This window comes from Lepisosteus oculatus, chromosome 29 (genome assembly GCF_040954835.1).
Source record: "Lepisosteus oculatus isolate fLepOcu1 chromosome 29, fLepOcu1.hap2, whole genome shotgun sequence".
Lineage (NCBI taxonomy): Eukaryota > Metazoa > Chordata > Actinopteri > Semionotiformes > Lepisosteidae > Lepisosteus > Lepisosteus oculatus.
The window spans coordinates 7,985,227-8,013,154 of NC_090724.1; the positions used below are offsets into that span (position 1 = coordinate 7,985,227).

General features: G+C 46.7%; 1 protein-coding gene and 1 long non-coding RNA gene across 8 annotated transcripts in view; one reads left to right on the top strand and one right to left on the bottom strand.

Annotated features, from left to right (window-relative positions):
• The first annotated feature begins 8 nt into the window (after window positions 1-8).
• LOC138225595 (uncharacterized) lies at window positions 9-27,771 on the top strand. The gene is made up of 3 exons (XR_011184057.1): window positions 9-471; window positions 3,719-3,795; window positions 27,464-27,771. It is a non-coding gene; the product is annotated as an uncharacterized lncRNA (long non-coding RNA).
• Window positions 9,006-27,928, bottom strand: part of celf5a (cugbp, Elav-like family member 5a) — a 157,449-nt gene continuing 138,526 nt past the window's right edge. For 3 of the 7 annotated variants that reach the window (XM_015365638.2, XM_015365641.2, XM_015365642.2), the window contains exons 7-14: window positions 24,640-24,717; window positions 22,355-22,499; window positions 19,159-19,308; window positions 18,334-18,396; window positions 17,792-17,878; window positions 16,844-16,987; window positions 14,771-14,935; window positions 9,006-14,141 (exon numbers count right to left, since the gene is read on the bottom strand). In XM_015365638.2, coding sequence (XP_015221124.1) covers window positions 14,808-14,935; window positions 16,844-16,987; window positions 17,792-17,878; window positions 18,334-18,396; window positions 19,159-19,308; window positions 22,355-22,499; window positions 24,640-24,717 — 795 coding nt within the window. In that variant the 3' untranslated portion in view covers window positions 9,006-14,141; window positions 14,771-14,807. The remainder of the gene's footprint in view (window positions 14,142-14,770; window positions 14,936-16,843; window positions 16,988-17,791; window positions 17,879-18,333; window positions 18,397-19,158; window positions 19,309-22,354; window positions 22,500-24,639; window positions 24,718-27,928) is intronic. The other 4 variants (XM_006639865.3, XM_015365639.2, XM_006639870.3 and 1 more) reach the window with 2 other exon arrangements.

The window sequence follows — 27,928 nt, forward strand, 5'->3', positions numbered from 1 at the left end:
ATCGAAACGGCGCCGCCGAGCCAGTGTGTCACTTGAGTTTCCAGCTCAGCGTGGTCGCCGGAAGGCTCACGGTCCTCCTTTAATTTCTAGCGAACACGTTCGGCACATACTCGCGTTTTTTTTTTCCTGCAGTTAACGGCAAGCGTACGAAACGGAAAGGTCGGAGGATCAGGCTGGATGCGTGTCCTCCGTTTATTCCGTCGCAATAACCCGGCCTGTGCCAGTCACTTGTCTGAGCCCTTCGTCGTCACCTGCAAGACACTTACCGAACTGCCGAAACGCCGGCCTTTCCAAATGTCTGTAGTTTTCTCTGGCAGTCGTTAATATGATAAGGCACATGTTACGGATTTTTAACATTGCTTGTGGAGCCGGTTACTTTGGAAGATGAAGTCCTTGCATCGGTAAAAGACATGGAGGAGAGACGGGTGTACTCCAGAGGCTCCTCAGCTCTTTCTCACTGAACTACAGCAGGTATTAAAATAATTGTTACATAAACTGTTTACAGTTGGTTAAGTATTCTGGGGTCTGTATCCCTTAACAAATGTCTTTTACTTCTTTAAATTAATTTTCACCTTGCCTCTGACACCCTGAAGTTTGTTTATCTTCAGTTTCTTTTCCCATACGCCCTTCTTCATTCACCTCACTTCCGTAAGGGGGACCATATGGCTCCTTGGTACTGGGAGGAGGTGGGGGGCACAGGTGGGGTTTCAGTTCAAGGAGGGGTTTTTAAATAGCAGGGCTATTTAAATATTTCAAGGGTTAGAAAGAATCAGCGTTGATGAATTCATTTAACAGCACCATGAAAGTAACCTGTACACTGTAACTAGTGAAAAGATTTACCCCCAATTGACATAACAAAATAGAAGACATTTCCAAGTATGCGCAGCGCCATGTTCTGTGCTTCAGAACGAGGCATCTAAACATCTGGTGATGTGAGGCGGCCCTGTGACATTGTAATGAATCTCTTTTAATCTAACGGAAGTATTTTTCTCAACTTTGAGACTGTTTTGCCGATGGACACTACTTGTTCACCCTGCATGCAGATCCCACTGGGACATGCCAGTGGACTTTTCACAAGCGAACCACCTTTGCTTATTCACTTGTACATCACATAAGTCATCGCAGTGACTAGTGAGAGGGAAGGGCCGTCTAATGTCACAGTTTGGGGGATCTCTCGCTCTTGCCTGTGGTGAGACCAGGGGTTCATGGAGACTTACAGTACAGTATGGTTTTGTGTTTGATTCAGGGTCTGTGAAACTTTTCTAGAACGTCACTGAATTTTATTTTTGTTACTTAGATTTAATAAAAAGTTTTGAGAAATTGGGACTGCAGCTCCCCCTTTAAAGAAACTGACATTCAAATTCGGCGCCGTGCCTGAGCTGAGATGAAAGCGCATTCTGGGTTCTTGTGTGAAGCTGCTCCGCTACAGAACCGGGCCCCGATGATGGCGCTCCCGGACACATGGTGACATTGGTGGTCCGTTCGGGTCGGGAGGAGTCACGGCCGCTTGAAGCGGGTCACAGAACCTGGCTGGCAACCCTCGAGTCGTGAGCAGGAGGGCGCGAACTGCAGGCTGACGCCCCAGCGTTGAGTGACCTCGCCACAGGGATACGTTGGACCACAGCACACATTGAGCCAGAGTGCAGACGCCAGCTCGCACCCCTAGTCTGTGTTTCTGGTCTCCCCATTCTCTAACGCTGTTTTATTGATTTTGGGGGGGTAGGTACTGGGGTAGGAACTGCAGCCACTGGTGCAGTCATTAATGTGTAGGAGCCAAACGGGGGAAACTGTCCTCTACTCGTTATTCACTAGCAAACAGACACGCCCGATGGGCTGAGTGGCTCTTGATTTTCGTCTTCATCAGTTCCCTTTGCTTCAAGATCCTGTAGCTTCCCCAGATCCGAGGTGTGGGTCCTGCTGCAGAGCAACAGAAGTCTTAGTCCTGTCCCCAGTAGAAGTGTCTCCACTTCTCCAGTGGACACTCCGGCGAGACATGAGGTGGGCAAGACGGACCAGGGGGACAGAACTTGGCGACTTCTTAACCACGACAATCGCAGTACACTTGACAGACGCCTGAGGTCCTGCATCATCTGTGCTCCGGGATCTCTCGGTTATTTTTTTTTTTTAATGCCTTCAAAAAAAAAAAGCAATTGCTTGAGCCCAGCAGTAAAACCTGACCCCAGCAATCTTGCCTTTGCATTAGCGCAGCCAGGCCAGGCTGCCAGTCGTTAACAGACTGACGGGTATATGGCTTTAATGGGGCTCCTGCTCGCTGCCCTCGCCCGTATTTATGGGCTGTGCTGTCCCTCTGAGGTTCGTTTGAGCTTTAATTCATTTTTTAACTCTGCAATTTTTAACGGCTGCTCTGCTCTCTGTGCTGCCTTGAGCCTCCCCCCCCCCCTCCAAACCAGTTAAGATTGAGAAGAAATTCCCAGTTTTCCAACACCGATCTGGATTGGACCCACTTGTGTGGAGGAGTATTTCACTGGAGTGATCTGTGTGAAGTACCTTGGTTTACTGACCTGACTGTGCAGCTCCCTCATACCATCTCAGCTGCACTGATTGCATCATCAAGGTTAAGGCAGAAGAACAAGCACACCAGTAAAATCCCCAGTGCCATGTAATTACGCAGGCCCACTGGAATCTCCAGTGGATACGGTTTCATGTTTGCTTCATAATTACTTCTCATCCCTTCATCTCTGCTTCAGAAATACTCACCCTGCTGCTTTCTCTGGATAAACAAGGGCAATTAATTCGTTAATGAATAAAAAAAGATTGATTTTTTTTTCCAATTGGGAGATTAATTTGAAATTAATGGAGAAGCTAGCAAGATAAATGGATTGCTATGCATATCCTCATTTGTAGATTGACAGGCAGGGCAGGCAGCCCCAGAGAGTGCTTTTTTTCCCTGGGGCTGCTGATTTGCCATCAACAACGGAGGTTGAGGTCCCACCTTGCTTCTGTTAATGAGGCCACAAAATTTGAGGCCATAGTGGGGAACCCCCGCAGCATAGATATTTCAGCTTTTACAAGAAGAGGAATTGCACCAGAGTGTACCACTGGTACAGAAGTGCATGTGGCGATGATGTCAAATATAGTAACTCATTCCTTACACTTACATAGTGCTTTTCTGGACACTCTTTTCAAAGTGCTGTGCAGGTAATGGGGACACGCCTCCATCACCACCAGTGTGTAGCCCCCACCTGAATGATGCATTGGCAGCCAAAGCGTGCCACACACCAGCTAGCAGTGGGGGAGGAGAGCAAAACGATGAAGTCAGTTCATAGATGGGGATAATAAGAGGGCCATGCTTGGTAAAGGCCCAGAGGAAGTTTGGCCAGGATGATGGAATTAACACTCCTACTCTTTTTGAGAAACGCCCCTGAATTTTTAATGACCACAGAGAGTCAGGAGCTCAGCTTTACGTCTCATCTGAAGGACAACACCTTTTTACAGTACAGTGTCCCCGTCACTATACTGGGGCATCAGGACCCACACAGACTGCCGACACCCGCTGGGCTTCAGTGGGCTGGCAGCTGTGAGTTGCGGGGTGATGTAGCTGCTGTTTATATAGTATAGTGGCATACCTGACTTGAAATTGCCGCTTGGAAATGCTTAAATGGATCAATTTCCAGCTCTGTTACCAACACTGAAGATTGCACATTGACTGTCTTGATTCCACTCTTGTTTTTCCAAAAACTTAATTTCTTGATTCCAGAACTGTGGACTCGCCGAGACCTCTCTGCCCACTTCTTCACCCCCGCTGGTCTGGACGGAGGCAGGCGTCTCCTGCAGGTACGTCCTTCACCCCAGTATGGACCCTGTCCTGGCAGGGGCTTGGACTCCCACATTTGCCATTACTGTTCTCAGATCCGTGACCCGGTTCTTCTGCCAGGTCTCCTTTTGTCCCTGTTCCAAACTCGGCTCTCCCAAAATTGCAGCTTGATGGTCTGGTTGGTTTTCCTCATGACCAGGCCCCATAAGCACAAGCTTTCTGCACTGCCACCCATGTTGAGCCCTGCGTCAGGCCTTGTGGCCAGGGTAGCACGAAGAGCTTGCTCTGGTCATTGTTCCTTGTTGTGTATCCTTCATTTTAAACATGCTGTCCGGGCTGCTTATTTTAATTTGGCAGGAGTATGTGGTGTTAGGCTAGTCAGCTGCCAGCCACAATCCAGAGCTTTGCTCCAAAATCGTTTTCAGTCGTCCAGGGGCCTTTGTGAGGAGTGTCAGGTACGATCTGTGCAAACAACAGCAGTGTGTCCACCAGTATCTCAGAATATGCACGCACAGAGTTTGGCCCAGTGGTAAAGGCTGCTTTGAGTGGCTAGTGTCTTGGAAAATGTTAGTGCCGAAGGAATGACTTCCTAAATGCTTTTTGAGTCAGAATGGAAGCTGGATACAACCAGGTGATGTTCTACTTGCAGTAATGTTGCTGGTTCTTACGCGGAAAGGTTGTTCAGCTTTTCAGGGTGGCGTGTAAATGTTGTGAAGGATAGCACTCAGTCAGCCATGAGAGGAGGGTCTTCCACTTCCTGTTTTGCCAGGCTGTCTGAGGAAAATGTGAAGCCTTTGAGCTGACATCAAACGTAATTTCCTGATAAATGGTTGCCTGAGATCTTTAAGTACGCTTAAATGTTTTAAGTACTTTTGGTGGGTGTTACCTTGATGTGACATGAGTCAGACCTGCATGTCTTGGAGTACATTTTTTACCTAATGAGGGAGTATTGCAAAAACTTTTAACGAATAATACTGCTGCCCCCAGAAGCTAGTAAAACGGAACTCAGTTATTAAGTGTCTGCATCATAAATCTTGGAAAGCTACAATAATTTGCAATTCACTCCCTCATCAAAGGCAATATTACCCTAATTTATTATCTCCCTGTGTGCAGTGCGCAGAGGCGCTGGGGAGATAAGAGTTTATCAGGAGAAGGATTGATTTTCATTAACTGATTGTAATAAAGATGAAGTGCCTGGCTTGTGTGCTGACCAGCAGCCACTCTTTCTCATAATTGGTCCAATTTATTTCTTGAGCCAGTCGTTGCTCTGCTGCGTGCTACTGTGCAAAAAAAAATTGTGATTTTTTTTTTGTAAAGAGACTTTAACGTCTTTAAATGAGCGAAACAACCCAACTGGCCTCCTCTCATTTTTTTTTCTGAAGACAAGCTTATGACCTGTTGGAATATTGCAAGAAGCAAGTTGGAGAGCTGTCATTCCAACTGTTTTTACTGCCACACCTCCTCCAATCATCTATTTTTTTTTTCGTCTTTGCTAAACCTATAGAGAAGGCTGATACCCTAGTGTATGATTAACATTACTGCATGGAGTTGGGGCATTCATGTTTCTCCTCTGAGGTGTGCATTAGGTTTGCAGTGTTACCCCCAGTAGTCCCCATCACCCTTGTGCCACCCCTGTACCCCACTGACATCAGGAGCTACAGAGCCTGTCATGAGCAAGCAGCACACCCCGAGCCTCAGACTGGTGGGGCCTGAGAACTGTTCTACAGGCAGTGTTTGCTATTCAACAAAAAAATCCTTCCCTTTTCTCTTATAAAGTATGTATTTTAGCACCGCTAAACCAAGTAGTTTGTTAAAAACAGATGATTGAAATACTGACTAAAGAAAAGGCTTGTTTTTATTCTCTCCGATGCTGTCCTGAGGTTGGCTGTCCTAACTCAAGCAGGTGGACTGAGCTTGTTGTGATTTATCGTGTTGGTTGTTGGTAATAAACTGCTTGTCTGCTTAAAAAAACAACGCAAGTCTGGATTCCAGCCATTAGCTCTGACAAGGTGTCATTTTACGAGAAAGCTCTCCTTCAGTTCATATGAAATGGTACCAGACTTGGGATTGCAGTAGTGAAGGCTGCACATTTTTCAGTGCCAGTGTAGTTTTACCAACTGACAGCTTCGATACTAATGAGCGCTTAATTTCTTGTTGTTAATTAACATCAAAATGCCAGACCCTCTACAAATGAAGAACTACACGTCTCATTAAGTGCAGTGATTACCGTTTGCCACTAGAGGGGGATATGTGTCTAGACGAGAGGGTGAGAAAACTAGGTTTCAGTTGAGCTAGAAAATCAGAAGCTGTTCAAGTATGCCAGTGGGTTTCACTTGGTTCATACCCATCTCCCCATGTATTCATCATGTTATCTTACTGCTTTATATGTAATATTAGACAACCATTCTGCGTAGCAGTTCTATTTGACCAGTTCTGCAGCAAGACTGCAGCTCTTCAATTTTGTCGCTCTGGGAGCTGTTAGCTCTTTCCGGGTGGTATTCTCACAAACTGTCTGTGCATTTGAAATGATCATTTAATATGTTTATTCTGCCTTCAGACGTGTTTTTGTGTCTGCGGCTGAAATCATCTGTGATATTATTTCTTCTTTTAAAACATTTCTAATATTGTTTTATCAAATTTACAGCTGACACCAGCTGTACATGTTCACCCTCTTCTTTACTGCCCTTGCTACAGATAATGTCATCTCTGCTGCATTCAGTGATGCAGGGTTTAATGAGATTGCAGTGAATGTAATTAGAATTTGTATGTTGTTTTAAAGGCCCAATACACAGGTTACCATTTCAGTCAGGAAGATAAATTGTATCAGCTTTGAACAACATGATAATCCCAAATGAACGATGGAAACGAGGGGTCAGTAGCTTTCTAATAACGAGTGTTAGAGGGGTATCTGCTGAATATATGGTGTGAGGTCTGACAATTACCCTGGTGTCTGATAGTTTTTAATCCATATGAGCTCTCAGTTACTTGAACACTTTATTGATTTAGAATTGTTTCGATTTTCAGCTCTTAAACTGCTGGGGCTTTGTAGTTTACTGTGGAATTGCACATGTAACTTTAAATGTGCCACTCTAGAACAGAAAATGATTCCCATTAGGCAAATTTATAGTTTATTTAATGGATCTCCTTGGTGGTTTGGTATAACTGATACTGTGCCGCTGCACAGCCGTGCTTTTTTTTCCCAGTCATTTTAATTTTCATTGATCACAGCGGCTGACGAATTGGATAATCCTGGGGGGGAGAGTCGCTGCAGAACACATTCGGATTAGCGCTTCTCGGCAGGGTCGCCCCCCCCCAGTTCGGACTTGGGGTTCCTGCTCGGAAGGTTAAGTAACAGATGGCTTGGCTGGCCTTGAGGGCTACACCTGCGAAGTCCTGCACTGACCTTCCATCTTCCCCGTCCACTGCAGTGCACCTGCGGTCCTGAGCCTTAAATCAGTCCCTGCTGTGACACATCCCAGTCGTGAGACTTGCAGAATGCAGAACTGCTCAATTGGGCACACGGACCCAACAGTAGAAGATGGATGATGATGATTTAATAAAATTGCCGTATGTTTGGCAGTTTGCTGGATTCTGAAAAACACAGCATTTATGCACATACGTCTGTTACGCCACATTTTGTTGAACACCTCAGGGTAACAGCTCCTCGTGGTCATTCTCCCAGGCCCTGAGCAGTTCTAGGGCGTAGGAAATCCTAGTGTCTCCATCTCCACCAGATGGAAATTCAGTGTAAAAGTGGTCTATTATCAGCAGGGAATTGGTGTTTAACAAGTTTCTAGTTATGCCTTTTCTCTTAATTTCAAATAACCGGGGTCAGCCTTTACTTTTATGGTCAGCTATTAACCTTAGCCCTAACACTAACTTGTATCCTTAGCCGAACAATTAATTTGTGCCAGCTTGCACTTCATTATAGCTCTAGTAATTACTGTATGACTGGCAAGAATTGCCTTCTGTGCATATCCGATAATAAGGAGAGAATTTCATGAATAAAATACTAACTACAAATGCATGCCAGATTGATTTCCAGGTTTTAGCTTTTCTTGCATGATGCAGTTCCTGCTCTGCCAGGTGTGGGCTATTCTAGGTCAGCTTTTCTGGATAAACTACTGTACCTGGTCTGCTGCATGAAAGTCTTGGAAACAAGGGAATGTAGGCAACTGCAGAGTGTTTCTGGAAGCCAAAGTGTTACACATTAAATGTGCTCTTGGGGTAAAATGCGGTTTGCAGTTTCTGGTTTTGTGCTGCACAATGATTTACAGACTAGTCACTGTTCATCACCTTAATGGCAGTCTTTGCAAAAAAGCTTTCTCAGATGTAAGGAAAACCAGGTTGCTGCCGTAAGAGATCGCTTTATTGGCCATATACAGTTTCTTGCATTAGGAATTTATTTTCTCATACCCCAGCTTGCTCTCCATGAGACACACAGACATGGAGAGAGAAGCTGGGGGTCAGAGCACAGGGTCAGCCATTTATGTGGCGCCCCTGGAGCAGTTTGGGGTTAAGGGCCTTGCTCAGGGGCCCAGTGGTGTAGGATTCCTCTGCCGGCTGCGGGATTTGAACCGGCAACCTTCCAGCCACAGGTGCAGATCCTGAGCCACAGAGCCACCGCTCCACCCTAGGTGGTTAAGCTAGTGTGTCGGTAGCTGGTGCTTTTCCCTCTGGTCTGGAATTTACAAACCCTGTGCAGCAGGAGGCGCTGTCCTTGGGATGAGAGGATCTAAATCTAAGGCCCTGGTTTCATGGCCATGAAAGATGGCGGGGCTGTTCATGGGAGTAGAGGTGTTAACCTCAGTGTCCTGGCTGAATACCTGTCTGGGCTTGAATAATACGGCCTACATCAAAATTTCCCTTAACTCAGTTGGTGAGCTAGTATATCATTCCTCCACCCCATTCCACAGTACAGTGAGTCAGCTGGTGTGGAATAGCTGTTGGGCATCACCCGAATGCAAGAATACAAGGAAATACTTTCATTTAAATGCATTAAATGTGTCCCTTTGGTGACTGTACCACAACGGGCTTGGAACCATGTGCTTCCTTTAGCACGTTGAGATCTGGGTTAGCAGGTGAAGGTTGTGGATACTCTGCACGGTCCTTTTCCTTACACAGGTTCAGAAAAAAGAAATCTTCATACAGATAACATCAGGCAAAGACAGTCTCATTTTAATTACTGTTTCTTTGTTTAAATATTAAAAAGACTTATATGTGTAAGAAGTAAACATCCAGTTTGAATTTTTATTGTAAAATTGGAAAAAAAAGAGAGAAAAGCCCAAATAAGCATCTCTTGTTTTCAGTACATACTTTTCATATATATATAATAACAGAAATGAAAAATAAATCAATACATAGGTTGGTAATAAATAAATTAAATAAAAACAGGTCAAATAAATAAGTAGATAAAATCAGAAAAATAAATAATTACATAGTGAATAAATTAATAAAAAGAATCAAAGCAGCGAGTTTCAGATAACAAAAGTGGAAAGAAAAAAGGGTTTGGTTTCTCAGGCTTTTACTGAACATGTCTTTTAATTAAAAAAGTAAGATCCCAGTTTCTACTGCAGTTCACCAGCTGTAAAGACATCGTTCGGTTTGTTTTTTGTCCTGGAAACCTCTGAACAGTGCCCTCTGGTGCAAAGTTTTGTAATAACACTGAAATCCCCCCCTCCCCCCTTCAACATTTCAGCTACAACCAGCAGATATTTCCATATTCTGCCTATGGTTTTGTTTTGTGCTGAGAAACCAGAAGTTTTAACAAGATTTTAAACAGCGTCCCAGACCCACCCCCACCCCTCCACCCCCCTCCATCCCAGAAGGTCCTGTGCTGACAGTTTTCCCTAAATATACAGATTTCATATTTATAGTAAGCTATGATTTTTTTTTTCTTAGCATTCAAACCATAGTTAAAGAATCATATTATTAATAAGAGTATTATAATAATCTTTAACACCCTCCCCCCGACTGAGCATGCTCAGAGAATGAGTGGCAGTGGCCAAAGAAGGAAGTGGAGCTGCAGTGACCAGAATGATTGTTTCTGTAAAAATGAATGAAAAAATTCCTAGAAGACGCCTTCTCCGCAGCGGAGATCTGCTGGGGAAAATGTCTCGGGAGCCTGGCAGCGGTTCCCTCCCTAGATCTTGTGGACAGCAGCGGCAAAGTGAAGCCTCACTTCCCACGAACACGGGGGACACGCGCGACGCCATGCTTTTCTGGCGGGAGGGAGGGCCTTTCCTGTTCCTGAGCCGCCCGTGGCACCCTACAGACTTACCTCGGAGAGGCGCTGCCCGAACGCGTGCCCCGGCGTGCCAGCCGGCAGCTTCCTGTCCGCGGAGCTGCTGCTGCTGCTGCTGCGACCGTGGAGCTGTGGGGCGGGGGCCGCCTCCAGCTGCGCAGCCGGCTGCGCAGTCGTCCTCCCGCGCTCTTCGCCTGGAACGGCCGCCCGCCGCCGTCAAGCCGTTCTGCAGTGGCTGGGTTTGGTTTGACATCGATTTTTTATTTTTTTTTAAAAGATCAGGAAGAGAGCAGTGTGTCGGCGTGCGGAGGCTCACAAGAAGACCTCGAGGGAGAAGTGTCGACGCTTCTCTCTCGGCCACGGCGACGCTTGAAGAAAAATAAACGTGCTCCTTGTGCAGTGAAACCTGCCTGTCCGTTCTGTCCATGCCTTGGTGCGTTTCTCACAGATTGGCTTGGACGCGGGTAGTAGCCCTGCTCGTCATGCACAGAAAAGGGGGCCGCACGTGGGCTCTCCCTCGACTTCCTGAAGTACCTGGGGCGCGGCCCGGCAGATCGGTCCACCCTGAGTGGCTGCGTTCCCTCCAAACAGTGGCCTGTCCCCCAGCCTGAGCTGCGTGGTGGTGCCTGACTGGCTGGCCTTGGTTGCGGCTGTCGGCGATGATTGTTGGTCAAGCAACCGGCCAGACCTCCAGGTACTTGGAAACAGGAGCAGGACATCTTGATATCGACTGGTCTGTCATATGAAGTATATCTTTGCATTATTACACTGTGACAGTCCCGATGAAGTCATTGTCACGTTCTGTGCCGTGTAGTCTGGCGGTGATGCAGGACACTTTCGGCATTGCCCTGGCTGACTCTGTGTTCTGGTACGTCAGGATGATCAAAGGATCCGCACTCAATCCTACTTCAGTCTTTTTGCTGGTGGGGAAACGTTGCTCTCCTTCAGATCCTTGGAAATGCTGATTCTGTGTTTATCTAAAGAGCTCCTATTCAGAGTCGGCAGATTAAATGTGGCCCTGCCAGGGCCCCACAGGCCCTCTGTTGGAACATGGTGGGTGGAGGGACCGCTGGAAAGTGTCGCCACCTGCTGCAAGTGAAAAGCTCCTTCACACATCACGGGGCTCGGCTCAGGATTCACGAGAAGAGCACGGGGTCTGAGGGTCAGCGACAGCAGTAAAGGACAGGGATGATGTATAACGTGAAATGCAGGGAAACAAAAGTACCCAGAGATGAGCTTCACCTTGGACACGTCGTGCATTTTTGTTCCGGTTCGTGTTACCCGTTAACTAGATACATTCTGATCAGTAAATTCGCTTCTTTTTTTGTTCAAACGAGCACAAAGGACAGGGGTTACCTTGGCCCTCTGAGCCCGAGACACTGTAGCCACTCGTGTCTTTCAGCATTCCTCGCTACTTAAGAGCGCGTCTTGGCAAGTCCATTTTTTTTCTCCCGCAGCAAAGCTGTTTCTTTGTGTTAAATAGCTCAGTTGCATTTGCTTTTCTTTAAAAAAAAAAGCTTGTTATTGTGCACTGCAGCATTTCATAAGACACTAAAGTGTCGCAATGTACCTGGGCAGACAGGAATGTGTCACTGGGTTTCTTACTAGATGAGACTTTCTAAGTTGCAGACTTCTAGTTTTCCTGTTGCGGATTGTGGTGCACCCTCCGATTCCCGTGCTTTCTGCCTGTAAGCCAGATTCTGGGGATCCCCTGGTGTCTCCCACAGTACTCCTCAAGGTCTCCATAATACTTATTTTGTTAAAGAAAATCTTATCTAGTGTGCCAAAACCCTCACTTGGTAATCTGTGTGCCCTGATTGCTATAAACACAGTTTCCAAAACATTAAGAACAAATATTCTGGATCTCCTGCTCCTGTCTTGCACGGCTCTATGTCTTTTGCCCCTGGTGTTGTTGTCATTATAATTATTGCACAAATTTGGTTTTCAGGTATTTTGGAACTGTGTGTTTGGGGTGGGGTGGGGTGGGGGGGGTCTCCCAGCTGCCAACAGAAAGCCTTTGAGCATCCCTGTGGTGGAGTGACTGCAGATTGCGCCAGCTTGGCAGAATGAGAATCAGATGGCACTTTTATACCCACAGTTGGGGTAATTTGTGTGTTTTATTAACCGGTTAAAGATGTTGAGCTTTTTACTGCTGTATATCCCTGGTACCGGCTGGCACTTTTACAGCCCTGCTTTACGGTCAGATTATCCATATTATCGGCGCTTTAATGATGTTGCCTCCGTGTTTTTGAGGCAGGGTGTTTTTTGCAGAGGTAGCTAGGAACGACGGCCACTGAAAATGTTAAGGGGAATGCCTGCTGGCTGGAAATGCTCAGAGGCGGAGGGATCGAGGCCGCTGTATGTGGTATTTTAAGCCTGTGTTGTGAAGACTGCGTGTGTGACAGTGAGGTCCCCTGGAGAGCTTTTACTGCATACGCTCCAGGGCTGTTATTCACCTCAAACCTGCGCTACTAATGGCCAATTTAACGTAAGGAGAGGAAGGGAGACGGATGCAGCAGAATCGCTGAACATTATGCTACTACATCATCTTGTTGCAAGTCTCTGTAAAATGTCAGATGTAGGCCTCAACAGACTTTGGTTAAGATGTCTGTGCAGCGCTCCGTGTTCAATGTTGCATGTACTGCTTTATTTGTTGTGGCCTTTTTTAACAGGAGAAAGAGGGTCCAAGGCCAGGTGTAAAAATGTGATATGAATGCCCACTGAAAATACGGTGCATCTTATTATTCTGCACATTTTCTGCCCCCCCCGTACTCTGCAATTTATTCGATGTCTAGAAGGGCAGTGTGAGAGAGCCATGTTGAGAAAGGTCAGTACGTTTGAATGGGTCCTGGTTGCATTGCTCATCTGCTAGACTGTGCCCTGAGTTCTGTAAATACCGCTTTGATGATGAGTCTTGCCTCGCCTTGCTAATTAGTGCCGTGAAATACAGAGTGACCACAGGATTTGCAGAAGGGCCGCACCTGAAGTGGAGGCCTATCCGTATTGTAAAAACGAAATTCGTTTATTTTTTTACAGTATATTATACTTGTGCGTGTGCATGCTCCAGACGTGCCCCCTGTGAAGGGTCTCGAGTCTTGGGTTCTCTTTTTTCCCATGAGTGAGGAGTGAAGATCTGAACATGCCCATGACAATCTCTAATCAACATAGTCTACGCCACTAAAACAGCTTTAAAATATTCTCCTATAATAGCTTTTTAAAACTTTTTTTTCTTTTTTTGTTTAAATATCCTGAAACCTGGTAAACTATAAAGGCGAAAGGAGAAGTCCCGAAATTCCTTTTCCCACCTCCGTCCTCAAAACTATTATTCCTCTTATTTCTCATTCTTAATATTATTAGTAGTATTAGCATTATTATTATACATTACAGTTTAGAACAATAAAAACGTTTGGTCCTTTGGTCCCTAAGGGGTTGAGAGAGTTTCAGTCATACTGTTGCTATGGAAACCTCAGTGACCTCAGAAAGTCATAGTTCTGCGCTTGCCAAGGAGAGAGAGGGATACAGAAAAAGAGAGAGAAAGAAGTACTGTAGGAGACAGATAGAGAGCAAGACAGAAAGGGAACTAGAGATACAGCGAGTCCTTAGGTGGGATAGGCTAGCTTCTCTTTTCCTGTTTTTTTTTATTCTTGATCTTCAAGTAATAACCCTCATTTGTCCAGTCCAGTAAAACCAAAAAGCTACAAGCGCCTCTCTCATCACACTGAATATATGTGTATATATATTAATATGTATATAGAAATCTATTTCTCTTCCTGCTGTCGGCGCTGCCGTTAGTTGCTTAATTGAGATTTCAAGTCTTGACGAGGAGGAGCTGTGTGGTTAAAAGTTTCACATCTCCCAGCTCGAGCCTTCTTATTGGCTTGGCGTCGTCGTCATCGCTGATCAGCTCATTCTCTCCGCGCAGTGCAAACTCCTCTCTTTTCGGGTTGTACGTCTTTCGCAAGTAAACGCCGATATGTCTTCAGAAATCCCTTTAAGTCATTTTTTTTCCCCCCATCGTGGTTGTTTTTCTTTTTTCCTTATTTTTTTTGTGGTTTTGATTTTTTTTTTTGTAAAGAAAAAAGTTGGACTCCTTGCAAGATCATTCCCACTTCTCTGCGACACCTAGAAGGGGGGAGAGGGGGCAATGTCAGGGTGACGGCTACATCCATCCCATCCGTTTTCGAAACACATTGCGCAATTCGGGGACCAGGGGGAGCCAGAGCCTATCCCAGCAAGCAGTGGGGGCACGGCAGGGTACACCCTGGACAGGACACCTGTGCTTTGCAGGGCAGAAGGACAGACACACTCGCACCAGGGCCAATTTTCCCAAAAGCCAGTGCTCACAAGCACCACTACCAGCATGCCTTGGGACAGTGGGAGGAAACTGGAGCACCTGGAAGAGACCCATGAGAACAGGTGGAGAACGTACGAACTCCACACAGACGGCACCCCAGGTCTGAAATTGAACCCAGGACCCCAGTGCTGCAAGGCAGCAATGCTGACCACAGCGCCACCGTGCCTCCCTGTCATAGCTACAGTCTTGTCTGAAAATGAGATGCATTCGAAATCGGAAACTTAATAGCCCCCCCCCCACACACTGTGTTCTGTGTTGCGTTGCCAACGCCAACCAGAATGCTAAAGATGTCACACACATCTAAATGTGTTGCATCTCATTACACAGGTCTGCGGATTTTCTGGAGTACTTGATTCTACCTGCTCTGTGCTGGGGTACAGGTGGGCAGAGTGCTTACCTGTGCTGTTACTGTAAATGCCATAGGGCGGGCTCTGTCAGTAGGGGCGGCTGGCGTCCTTTGGCCGTTTCAGTTGGACTTTCAACCGCTTCATGCCGATCTGGAACCCATTCATGGCCTGGATGGCAGCCTGCGCGCTGGCTGGGTTATCAAAGCTCACGAAGCCTGTGGAGAGCGGTGCGCACGCACAAGGGGCATGTCACAGGGCGCCACGTGCACTTGGACCGTCCATCAGCTAGCATCTGAACTGTGGCGTACAACAAGCCGACGGTGGGCGCCCTTCTCGTCCAGATGCACTGCCGATGACCGCAAATGCACAAACGGGGAGGGTTGCGTGTAAAACGCCCTCCATTCCCCTCCCCCTCCCCATCTCCCCTTTGCGCAGTATAAGGGTGTAGCGCGCACCCACCAGAGAGCAGGCGCGCTCTAATGCTTAAAGGCACATGCTCACGCTCTCATTCAAGCACGACCTCCTGCTCCCGTCAGGTGGAGGAAAAAAAAAAGGCTGGAAAGTCAGTGACCAGAAACCGCTGCAGAGTTTAGCTCCAGCGATGAGTCCCTAGTGGGAGGAAAGTGGGAGCAGCAGGTTCCCAATTCCCAGGCCCCCTGCTACCTATGGGAGGTGTCTCCTGCCACGGAGAGGAGGAGCGGTGGGCTTTCTGATCCTGCCTGTGGCCTGTTAGCCTGGGCGGCCTCCCAGCGCCGTCAGCCGGTGCTCCTGCCTTCCCAGGCTCCCCGGGATTCATTTCCCCTTGGCTCCCTGGCCATTCCCTGTCCCTGACGCTCCGGCGTAAATGCATGGTGTATGGGTCGATACTGCAAATAGGCCTTCTCTCGGGAATTTATGTTAAGTCCCCCCTCAATTCCCCCAGCCTCGGAGACCAAGCGGCAGGCAGTTTTGCATGGGGGTGTGCTGTTCCCTGAACCGAAAACGGATGCAGAGACGCAGACCCGTAATTGTCTCTGGGTGGTTTTTCTCGCCGACTGCAAAGCCAGGTTTGTGGGACAGTTCTGCCACTGACTGGTCAGAAAGGGATTAAGGCTGGCGGGCGGTGTAAATCAGACGTGGAATTTTATGGATATTGATGGGAACTGGGGGTTAAGGAGCGGTGATCTGTGCCCTGATAAAGAGATGCCTTTTTTATGTAGTTCACATTCTGCAGCAAAAGAAACGGAACGAAGAGGCTTTGTATAAATTCATGAGATCTGCAGCAACGAGCTCTACAGGGGATAAACTGAGGAACTCGATAAGCCTCATATAAATCCTCCTGAAGATATTGGGCATACTGGATTTGTGCAATCATTTTTATTTCATAAGCACCAAAAATAATACTTTTTTAAAACTCTGCTATTACGCGTTTTTTAAGTTTTCGAACCGATCGTCAAGGTTTTGTTGATTTTTCGAGTGGCCGCTTGTGAGCAGTTTCAAGAAAATTGTGTCTTTAATCCATCAGGAAATCTGAACTGAATGTTTGGCTCTGCAGTTTATTCTATGGTATGCGTATTGAGAATTTTTTGTTAGCTTTCTTAAGGAGGACTACATTTTAACCTGATCTTGATTCAGGCCCTTGTGTAGAGTTTTTATATATTTTGTCATATTTTTAAACTTCCTTCCCATTATTTGCATTTTTAAAACTCATGGGGTTTTAGCAAAGCACTTTGAAATCATATTAACCATCTACAGCTACTATCTTCAATAAAAATGGATTGTTTGGTCTCCTTTCTATAAGGTCTTCTTTGAAGAGAATCAGAGATCCTAGCTTCAGAACAGTGCTTCATGTCACACCAAAGGCCGTACACTGAATGCTGTGTATTGAATTTTTTTCTTCAGCCTGCTTTGTTCAAAGGAAGACTTTTGTGCCTAGAGGGCAGGGTCTGCATTTAAGATGACCCTCCTGAGGCACAAAAAGATAAAACCTCCTCTAGCAGTGCTGTTAACCCCTCCCTCCAAGCACCTGGACAAAACAACCTGAAATTCTGTGGTGTCAGCACCTCAGAGTTGACATCCACCCCTTGTCTGGCCAGTCCCACGCTTGAAGGTCTGTCCCCCCCACCACCCCCTTGCACACGCACCGAAACACTTGCTCTGGTTGGTGGCTCTGTCCATGAAGACCTTGGACGAGATGACCGTGCCGAAGGGAAGGAACATCTGCATCAGCTCGTTGTCGCCGAACTCTTGGGGCAGGTGGTAGATGAACAGGTTGCAGCCTTCGGGTCCTGGAGGAGAGGAGAAGGAATAGCCTGACAAGGGGTGCCTGCAGAGCAGCACAAACACGTCCTAAGCCTTCTGCTAGGACTGAGCTCTCAGTCACTTCAGTGCAACCTCTAGTTCAACTAATTATTCAGTCCATTAGACAATTTTGTTTTAATTGTTTTCAGCTCTTGAAGAGATAGAGCTCACTTGAGGGTTCCACTTAACTGAGTGAGAGCTCAGCTGGAACGAAAACCAAAGCACAGAGTGGAGACTGCCCCCAGGGCCTGAACTGAGGATCCCTCCCACTTACCTGCCTTAATGCCTGAAAATGAGATTCACTCCTAGTTCCTGACTGCCCCTGGAGCGTTGCAGGTTATGTGGTATTCCTTTTTGCCAAAATTTGAAATGTTTTTTTTGTGTCTGCCTGCCAGTTGCGAATCTGCAAATCTTTTAAACCTTCTGTGACCTTCGTCACATAATGGGACAGATGAAGTGCCGTGCATGCCTCTCTCCAAAGTGTGCGCTTGTCAGGTGCCCGTTTTCACACTCTGGTCACAGTGGAGGATTGGTGCGGCTGTTGACTGAACTGTAAATTCACGGGCAGTCATCAAGTCCACAGGGGGCACTGTTGCACAGTACAGCAAGGATATTGGATAATGTGAGCCCACCCCGCCTCGGCTACACTCGGGAACTTTGGGAGTCGTGCTTTGGGCCCCCCCTGTGTTCTGAACAAGCACACCCTCACTTTCTGAGGCCCTCGGGAGCCTAGAGAGGAGGATTCATGGATGTTGCACCAGCGTCAACGCAGCACAAACAGAAACACTCACCTTCTCTTTGCTGCTGCTGTTGGATAACCTGCGGAGGCTGTGGCAGTGTCTGGCCGATAGGGGTCAGTGTGGTTGCTGGGTAAATTGCTGCACAGAGAGGGAGAATATAACAACATCCTTAAATCTTCCCAAACTACAGAGTCTTAAAGCCCTCCTTATTAAGCGCTCAGATAATTAAACATTTTCATATTCGTGGAACATGATCAGTGGCCTGATTTTTTTTTTTGTACTTATTATTTTGAAGCAGCACACCATTCTGATTCTGCAGAGGGTAGGATGCACTACTCCCTCAGCAGCTGGATTATGTGGAGGCTGGCTTCATGTTTCCGTAGCTGTGTGTGTCAGTGTTATACAACATTACCCAGAGAGATGCCGGCGTTGAATGTTTTACAAATTGAGTGATTTTTTTTCTTTCCAGTCTGACCATACCTCTGAAAAGCCCAGAAGGTGATTGTATATTAGTCACAGCAACACTCCTAATACTCTGCCTCTGTGCTTTGAGATCGGAAGATCTCTGTTTATCACTGTTGTTTTATTCATACCTGTGTATTGCTGTACGCCAGTGAAGGCCTGCTGGAGAGTGTCTGCTGCTGTGGGGCTCTGGGCTGGGGATATAAGAACATTAGAAAGGTTACAAATAAGAGGCAATGGCCCATCTAGCCTTTTGTTCTTTCAGTAGCTAATTGATCTACATAGCGTGTTGCATAGTCCCACCTCCCATTGTGTAAAGAAATGCCTCAGTTTTAAATGAGGTTGTGTACTCTGACTTCTTCCAATCAAACCTGCAGTGAGACACGAACCGGAGTCCGCTGTGGTGACTTTGTCAGTGCCTTTAGGGATTTTGAATTCTCAAATGAGGTCATCTCATAGTTTCCTCTGTCCCAAACCAAGAGGAATTTATTATTTTAGCCTGTCAGTGTAAGGAATTTCTTAAGCCCTGGAATGTCCATGGTGTGTTCCTATCTGGACTGATGCCAGTACAGCAATGTATTCTCTGTAGCATGGCGATGAAAACTGAACACGGCCTTCCCGATCCGTTGTGCAATTTGAACACAGTAGCCCTCAATTTAAATTCACACAGAGACTTGGAAACGGAAATGGAGAGTTAATAAGATGCAGACCCAAAGAACGAGGTCTAGCAAAACATTTGCGTGTTTTTCCTTTTCGTTTTTAAAGATGTTCAATTACTGTTTTAACACCTGGTCTCTGCAGTCATGCTAGTGAGAGATAGAACGTGGATTTCGTCCAGGGGACTGCTTTAACCCTGAAACAGTTTTCGCGTGTCGGGAAGCGGGGTGTCTCAAGGACTGCATGCCCTGTCAGGAAGCCAAGCAGGAGCCCCCCTGGGGCGCAGGGCGGGAGCTGACCTGAGTACGGAGGCAGGCCGTTGGTGTAGACGGCCTCCACAGCTGGGTGTCCGTTGGGCTGGTGAGGGATGCCGGTGAAGCTGTTGACGATGGGCGTGACGATGCTGGGCACGGCGGAGGGCGCGATGTTGGCTGGCGGAGAGCTGAGACCTGCGGAAGATTTGGGAAGAGCGCGTGGGGGTTTGTCACACCAGTCCCAACACCTGTACCACTGATACAGCAACGGCACAGGCCGGAGAGGGCTTCGCACGTATCGACAGGACAGAATATAGCGAGCAGTGGTGGCAAAACAAGGAAATGGTCTCTACTTTTTTTTTTTACACAGTTTCATGCTCCTTAAAAGGATGGATGTGAGGAAGCGTGCTTCAAACGCCATGAAAGCTTTTATCCCGCAATTCAGCTCCCTACTGAACGGAGCACTGTCAGCTGCAGTGCAGTCAGTATTATTTTCAAAGCCCAAAACATGAATCTAGCTGATTAGCATTTTTTCAAGTAAGTCGGCCTGTCAAAAAGAGTGGCGTGGTTTTCCAGATGCAAGAGGATTTATGTGAAATCCACCGACCACTCTTTCCTACTTTTTTTCCCGTTCCAGAAAATCAGACTTTGCGAGGATTAATAGAAGCAGAAATTTTCTCTCTCCGTCTCGCTGCCCAGTGATGTTGACGGGCTGGGAGAGATGCTGCTGAGCTTCAGCACGAGGTGAGGAACAGCTCCCCAAAGGCCCGCTTTCAATCTGCACCGTGCGCTCGGATTGGATGGAAAGCTGGTTGTCACGGAAACCCTGAAGCATGCCATCTCTGCAATCTGGCGTGTGCACGACCCTATAGGAAACTATATATCTGCATGTACGCATCTGTTGAGAGGTTTGGCCGGGAGGGTGACAGGTATCGCACATCTCGTACATTTCATTTACCAGCTCATGTCCCCCCCCTCCCCCCCCACCCCATTCAGGGAGCCATACGCTGGTGTTGTTGGAGGCTGACAGGCCTGTGATCAGGGAAATCACAAACCAGGCTGTGATAGCTGTTGCATTTCTCTCCCATCTTTCCTCATTGGGCTGCTGTTTCCAGACGTTTTCCCCAGACCTTTGATGTGTGACCCATGATGCATGAAACTGGTATTCCTTCCTTGTTTCTGTCCATCCCCTCTCCTTCCGAGGCCTGTGATGGTTATTCCGGAGAACCACAAGATCCATACCGCTCGGAGCGGAAGTAAGGCTGATCTATCGTCACGCAGGTTGCACTTCCGGGTGTTTTGTAGTACTCCACTGCATGCCTAAGACGTCACGACACAACTCGGGAATCGAACACGCAGTCAGATTGCAAAGTCGCAGGCCTGAGGCTTTGTGGTGGTAACCGGAGGCACTCGGAACCAGGAGAGGACATTGTCACAGATATTTCCCTCGCTGCGGAGGGATATCGGGGCACACCCACACCAACACTTCCCATCTCTGGTCGGGAAAGGTCCAGAGGCAGAAAGCAGTCTTTATTAATTTGTATATCAGAATACAAGGAATTGGAAAGGGGACAGTGAATGGATGCATCAGTTGTGCTCAAATAGTAGAAGCTGAGTTCCTTTCGCATACTGTATACATGTATAAGCTTCTGTAATTGCTTTGTGCAATATTGGAATAGTTAAGGTGATACTTCTGTGTCTGGGCAAAGTCAGGATGATGTCAGCCCTGGCACTGAGATTCCAGGCTATTGCAATTGTTTGCTCCAGCTAATCCTTGAGTTTCAAGATCTCCAGCTGGGTGGCCTAGAACAGGACATTGGGGGTAACATCACACTGGCAGGATGGAAGGGGAAAGTAATAGAACTCAGTGTAAACATACAGTGAATCGGTGGCGGAGCCAAGGAACCTCCTGGAAGCCAGCCTTATTCCAGACTGCCCAAAGAGAGCCCCAGTGCTCTAAATGTTCTGCTGGTGTATGAAGCTGAAGAAGGACAAAATCCTTGCAGCACGCTGGTGTTGCAGATAAGGTAGAAGCAATTTGGCTAAATGTATTGCCATAATCTGCCAAAGGTCCTGAAGCCAACAGACGCACGACGCAGACCACCTGACCTGTGGACAAGGCAGTTTCTTTCAAGCGTCAAAGATGGGAGTCTCAAACTGCGGTTTCATTAGTCCCAGGATAGTCTTCCGCCAGCCCCGGTGTTTTCTCCTGCCCAGGCTAACATTTCGGTTCGGAGCCGAACAGTTCGCTATACGTATTTTTGTACCTCTGGCGCGGCCCTTGCTAAGCATTATTATCAAAAGCCATCACCATGCATCACTGTAAGGACAACCCGCTAATCAAGTGAACCATCTGGTAGAGCGCTTATCATCATCAAGCTTAAACGCTTTACATCTGTTGATCAAACGTCTCTTTGACTGTTTTCCCTCAACACCCTTCACCTTTCGAAAAGGCACTCTGGAACTCCAGCCTGACTGGCATGGCCAAGTTGGGACTTTGCGCTGGGTCAGTTTAGGGCTCAAGGTAGGCTACTCTAGCTGAGCCATTATATACAGGAGGTGGCCTGTTTTTCTGGTTTTAAACAAAGGCTGCCTTTTATCAGCCGCTGTGTTTTTTTTTGCTTCGTTACATTTTCTTTTCCGGAGGATTCAAGCTTTTTTTTTTTACCGCATTACAACGCCTACATTCCCTCATGCTTATCTAAGCATGTATTTGTGAGCTTGGACCTTGGTATTTGTTTCAGATAGCTGCGTCATTCCTTGTGCCTCAGCTGTAGCAAAAAATGTACCAGGCCCTCTAGAAACGACAGCCTTGCCAAATCTGTGTGATCTTTTTTTTTTAAATAAGGAGAAGGACACTAATTCAGAACAGAAGTGGGGAGAAACACGTGGACAACATGAAGTGAAAGAGAGAGCCCACCAAGTGACCTACCACCAAGCTTCCCACAAGACATTTTTATCCACAAATGATTTAAAAATGACAGGTCGCCTGAAAGTATTGGGTGTTCCACAAATGTCTAAGAAGGGGAAGGCAGATTAGAAAGGTACAAAAGAGAATCTGACTATTCTACCATGTGCCAATTAAGAAACAAAGTTTTTATTGAGAAACAAAGTCAATGCAAGGTTACAGTACCTCTTAACGTCAAGGTTACCTCTGCCTTTTAACATTTTTCAAATAAAAGAAAAGCTATGAGCGTACTGAATTGGATCAAGGTTGGGGGCTGTTACTGGTGTCACTCACCTGAAACTGGGGTCATGGGAGTGGGCGGCAGGCCATTGAGGTTTAGCGCCCCCATCTGGTGGATCTGTGCGGCGGGGAAGGCCACGCTAGGCGTTAGGTATCCACCGTGGGTGGCAGCCATGATGGCGGCCTGCTGCTGCATCAGCTGCAAAGGAGGAGGACAGAAGAAGGGGTTATGGGGAGGAAGGATGGTTTTCAGGGAGGGACCATGGAGAGAGAGCGAGAGGGAGGGAGGAGGGGTTTCGGAGAAGGACAGAGGAGAAAGGCGCAAGTCAAGAAGGTAGAGATGAAAGAGAATGGTTGAGAAAAATGGACTTGTGTTCGATACACAGGGGCATATGACAGTAGCAATATGCTTTAAGACAAATACCCCATTTTTGCAGTTTCCAAATGATCCCCACTTTAATTACAGCATTCTTTGAAGACATTTCCTTAAAGGATAATCAGAAAACAAATTCATGAATGCCTTCCTTTTTGTACCAATAAGTCTTTCAGCTGTGCGGTGTTCTTGGTCACTGGTCAGGCCTTATTAAGCCTGATCAATTAGGCCCAACGTGTGTGTATTAAGATGAAATCCTGTCACTGGTGACCACCCTTAAGTCATTTACCTAAGGGTCAATGGCCCTGTCAGCTTGAGTATGAAGGTGTTGTCTACGTAACTGTAGTGTGTGAGTCCAACTGTAGGTTCGGAGCCCCCTTGCTGTGCACTCTTAAATGGCAAGCTCATTTTCACTCTGCTTTCCCTCTTAATAATTTCTCCTCCTGTCCTCTTGTTTTTCTGCTTCTTTGTGGGGCGTAACATGAACAGATAATCAATTATTGCCACTCTGTAAGCTGTAGGTTGCCGAAGAACGAAATAGTTCAGTGCCAGCTCACTCTTCCAGGAAAACAAACAAAAAAAAAACTTCCGCAGGAGGACTTTGAGGAAATTGCTGGACTCGTAGTCCGCTATGAGCTGACGCTGAGATTTCACCCAAACGTTTGCTGTCCTGCCCTCACAAGGTGATAGTTAAAAACAGAACCAGCTGCACCTCTCCTTTGCCAAAAAGGCCCTGCTCAGTAAAAAGGCACGATGCTTCTCGGAGCACCGGCTTTGTTAATGATGATGCTGCGGCACCTCATTGCAGTTTCCCAGCTCTGTCTGCATGGAGTCCCAGGATGGGAGAAGCCAATTATCTTCCCCTCAGTGGCCCTGTCAGCTACCCTGAAAGTGGCTGTCCTGCCCCGGGATGGGAGCCACTGGCACCTCATCCATTAGCTGTGCGTTTTCGCCACCGCTGTCTGGCGGCGACTCTTGTCATTTGCATAATGTGCGCTACATGACGAATGGGGATCATCCCGTTCTGCACAGGGGGAGAAGATAAATTGAGCTTTTAGGGAGGGAAAGCAAGGAAGAGAAAAGAGCAGGGGGCAGAATCGAAAACAAAATAACCAAGTCGAACAAAAGACGCCTAGCAGCGACGCCGCCTTCGTGACGAGGGGGTTTTAGACACTTGTGGCGAGATGAAACTGGGATTGAGGTGCTGCTGCCCGCCGCCCTGTGCACACTGTGCCGTGAGCTCCTAATGGCTTCCCCTGGCTACAGGGTTGGGGTGACAGGCGCTGTCGAGTAGGGGTTCCCACTCCTGATGCTGGGAACCCCAACCCTGCAGGTGGTCTTTGGGGCTGATCTGTTTGACAGCTGAACCCTGTGATAGATTAAATCTGAACAGTTGCCTTCTTTGTGACCGTGTTTCATAAGCAATGTAATGCAATTATACTGTATATATACACATTATATTCTACATTCTCAGTGTGGGGGGGGAGGAATACTTGCAAATATTCAGATTCAGCAGTTTGCTAGTCTGGTTAAAGATGCAGTAGAGTAAAGATCTGTGCTGGGGTGAACAGGACCAGGGATAGGAACCCCTGGTGTATCATGAACCAGGCAGGACTGAAGACCAGCAGGGAACCCACGTTGTATAACGTTCTGGGCTGGATGGACACAGTGGGTTTGGGTTTAGTCTGATCAGTTTTGCTGTGGCGTTTTAAAAAATCTCACTTCAGTTAATTGTGTTGTTTTATATTTTAAATGTGTGAAGACCGCAGAAGGCCCTCGCGGATGAGAAAACTTACATTGCCTTCGACTTGAATTTCCATCAGTTATGGCTGTTACCTTTTTCTACTCCTTACAAAAAGTAGCCTGCATGCCACAGCCTCTATTTATGGTCAGCAATCTGCTTTTATATTGCCACCTGATGGCATCATTCTGTACCCCAGCCAGTAGGCAATCTCCTCTTTCTCACATGTCCGTTATGCCTGTAGCACAGCTCTGAGGGTTGTGCCACTGGAAAGGCTGTTGCATGTGACCATCTCAGCCAGTCCTGTATCGACACGGGGAGAGAGAGAAGATCAAGGGTCTCACTTATGTGAAGGTCCCGCAGATCCCTTAAAACCACACTCTGTTGTGCATACCAGAAGAGAAGCTGAAAGAACAGAGCTTTGTTGGAATTACTTGAGCTCTAGGGTGTAGTTGATTGCATTTAGCTTTTCTAGTGTGTGCTTTTCTGCTTGTTTTTCTGCTTATGAAGCCATTTTTTCCCAGAGTGAAGATCAACTTTCAGCCCCTTCTGAATCCTTACCCTCTGGGGTGTGAATCCCCATGAGATCCCCATGTTCATACTCTGTTAGATTTCATCCCCCTTTTTTTGCAAAACACAAGGCTCTTACAGTTAGTGATCACTATACAGCCTAGCGTTTAAGGCAGTTCTGACTGACATATTTCCACACAGCTCCTCCAGCATATTACAAATGACTTATAAAGCCTGGTGCGATAAAGTCCTTTGAACCTTCACCCTCCTTACTGATCTGGCTAGCTCAGTTTTTGCAATAAAGGTGCAGTGTTTTATTGTTTTGTTTTGTTTTTTTATGGCCGCTCGTCTCAGAACATTATTTGAAACAGATTCTCAGAACATTGTAATTGATTTTGGCACCCTCGCAGATTAAACAGTTTGTCTTGCCAATAACGGTGAGCTTTTTTAAAAAATAAACGAAACCTCTGAAAAACGGATGCACATCCTTTCTCATTTTCGCACATTTGTGACATGAAGGTGAAAACCCACTGCTTGCTGTGGCAGCAGGTGTGGATTGAAGGCTTTCAATTCCTGGACAACACTGAAGAGCAAATAAATCAGTTCACTGAACAGTAGTGGGGGCTTCTACTTGAAAGGCTGCTGGGTGTACTTCCTCAGTTTGACCTTAGGGGTGCGCTGCAAAATAGCATTAAGCGATTTCTCGTCTTGGCCCAGCAGAGGGCGATGTTACCCAGTGAGACTGCACGATCCACCAGGATATCCAAACACACACACAGGCAGATTGTGCAATTCATTAGGAGCAAATTAAACGTGCACAGTAGCTCTTTAAATCTATTTCATCTTCTTCTTTTAATTTATTACGTTCTTTTTGGATGGTATGACTCCTTTACTACACGATGAAAGTATTTTCTGGCTTTCTTTCAGCGCCCTGTGAGTCACAGCAGCAGAGGAGTCTGTATGTGTTGCAGGAGTCAGAGGCTCATTGCTTCAAAAAAGGCATAAAAAGAAAGAATAAATCTGAAACAGCCTAGACTGACAGGAAACCTTACTTTGTAGAATTTTGTGGGGGTGTTTCTCTTCTCTCCGAGTCCTCCTATTTTTCATTTTACCGTTTTTTTTTTTAAAATAAGTGTTTGAAACCATGTCTGTTATCTTTTTCCAGACTGTAGCAAACAACCATTTTCTGTGATATAACGTTTTGTGGCATGGACCTAAAGATGTCGCTGGATTTAAAGAGGTTTTACTCCTGTGGGAAAACGCGGCTCTCTGATTTTTTTCTTTTACTTTCTCTGACTGTACTGTTACCCCCCTGCTGCTCTCAGCCCCCTCCCCTGGTTTGACTAAAATCCAATTTACTGGCTGTCAGCTCAGCCTTATAATCCTATCCATCGCTGTACTCATGGAGTGGCTCTTTAAGCTCTCCATTTGCCACATACATTCACGATATTCAGGAGCTGCTCCAAATGCAGCCCAGTGATATAGCTCTCCATAGAAAAGCCGTAACAGCTAAAACACTGGGATCCTTCTAAAACAGTCCCATGATGCCTTGGGGCTGGATGGGATTATAGTAGGAGATGATCCCCAATGAGACAAATGACCTCTTGTCATTCTCCACAATGCTTGCGTTCCTAATGCTTTGCCATCACTTGAGTCTTTGCTCTTTAGCTCAGTGATGGTCAACAGTACCAAGTCCAAGAACGGAACAGGTCGGAAGCACTGCCTGTGGTGGACTTTCGTGGCAGAAGTCAAGTTTGTTTTTCTGTGCAAGAGAAGCGCACGGCTGCTGATTATGTGGGCCGCAATGTCTGTAGGTTCTCCTTCTGTCGATGTATAAAGCCTGTTTAGCTGGGCCTGCTTTCCTGCTTTATGTCATGTCCAAAGGAACTTTTTTTCCCTGAAAGGTTCCTACACAGCCCAACCAGGCTCTAGTAAAATGGAAATCGTGAACCTCTAGACTCCGTTTCGCCTCACAATCAGGCACCTCTGACATCACTCCGCAGCTAGTTTATTAATTGTAGTTATTGCAGGAAATGGTGCCTTTCTGAACATTGCAGGTATTGCATTTTCAAATGTAATCTTTATCTTTCATGTAGTGCGTTACGTGGTTAGTTGTATACCAGCATGTTGCATGTGGACACACGAAGGATAGTGCTATTTCTTCAGGAATCTCTCTGCTACAAAACAAAGGAACAGGTGGACAGTAGGATACCTGGGGTTTCCCCATCTGTTGATGACGTAGGTTGTGCTACTTAGGAATCTCCATACGCACACACTCTGCAGTGGGGCCTGGGTGATGCCCGACTAGACTGCGAGCATATGGGAAAAAGGGATCTAAGTCAATACATCACTGGGCAACGTGGGCTTGGCTCAGATTGTGGCAAACAAAGCCATTTGAATACGGTGAAGTAGTTTTGAGTTGGTTTAAGAATATGGAATCCTTCACCATCCATCCCTTGTCAGTTACTGTGATGAGCTGCACCACAAAAAGTGTGGGCTCCAAGGCAGGACTGAGAAGGTGCATGTCCCTCCTCCACAGGTGGGACACCCAGCCCATCGCAGGGCCACGGAGAAAGCCACAGTTTGCGTTCGCCTATCCAACCTTGCCAGGTGGGAGAAAGCTGGAGCACCTCAGAAAAACTCATGTGAACGCAGGGAAGTCACGCAGACCTCCAAGAGCAGAAGAGCCAACCACCTTGCCATAGTCCTGTCACATGCTCTCCTGTAATTACCTGTTCCACATCTGAGGCATCTCAGCTCTTTGCCCTTCCATAGACAGTACAATATCATGGACCGGGAAATACTGTCATCAGGTTTCGAGTCTATGAACATCATTTTGTGTAAATAATACGAATGTTTAATTTTATGTTAATGTCGATAGTATATTAAATGAGACTGATAACCAAATACATTTTTTGTTGTGTGCTGTAAATGTGATACTATTTGGGAGTGTCCTACTGTGATAAAATAGAATTACAAGAGGGATGACCTAAACTTCAACTTG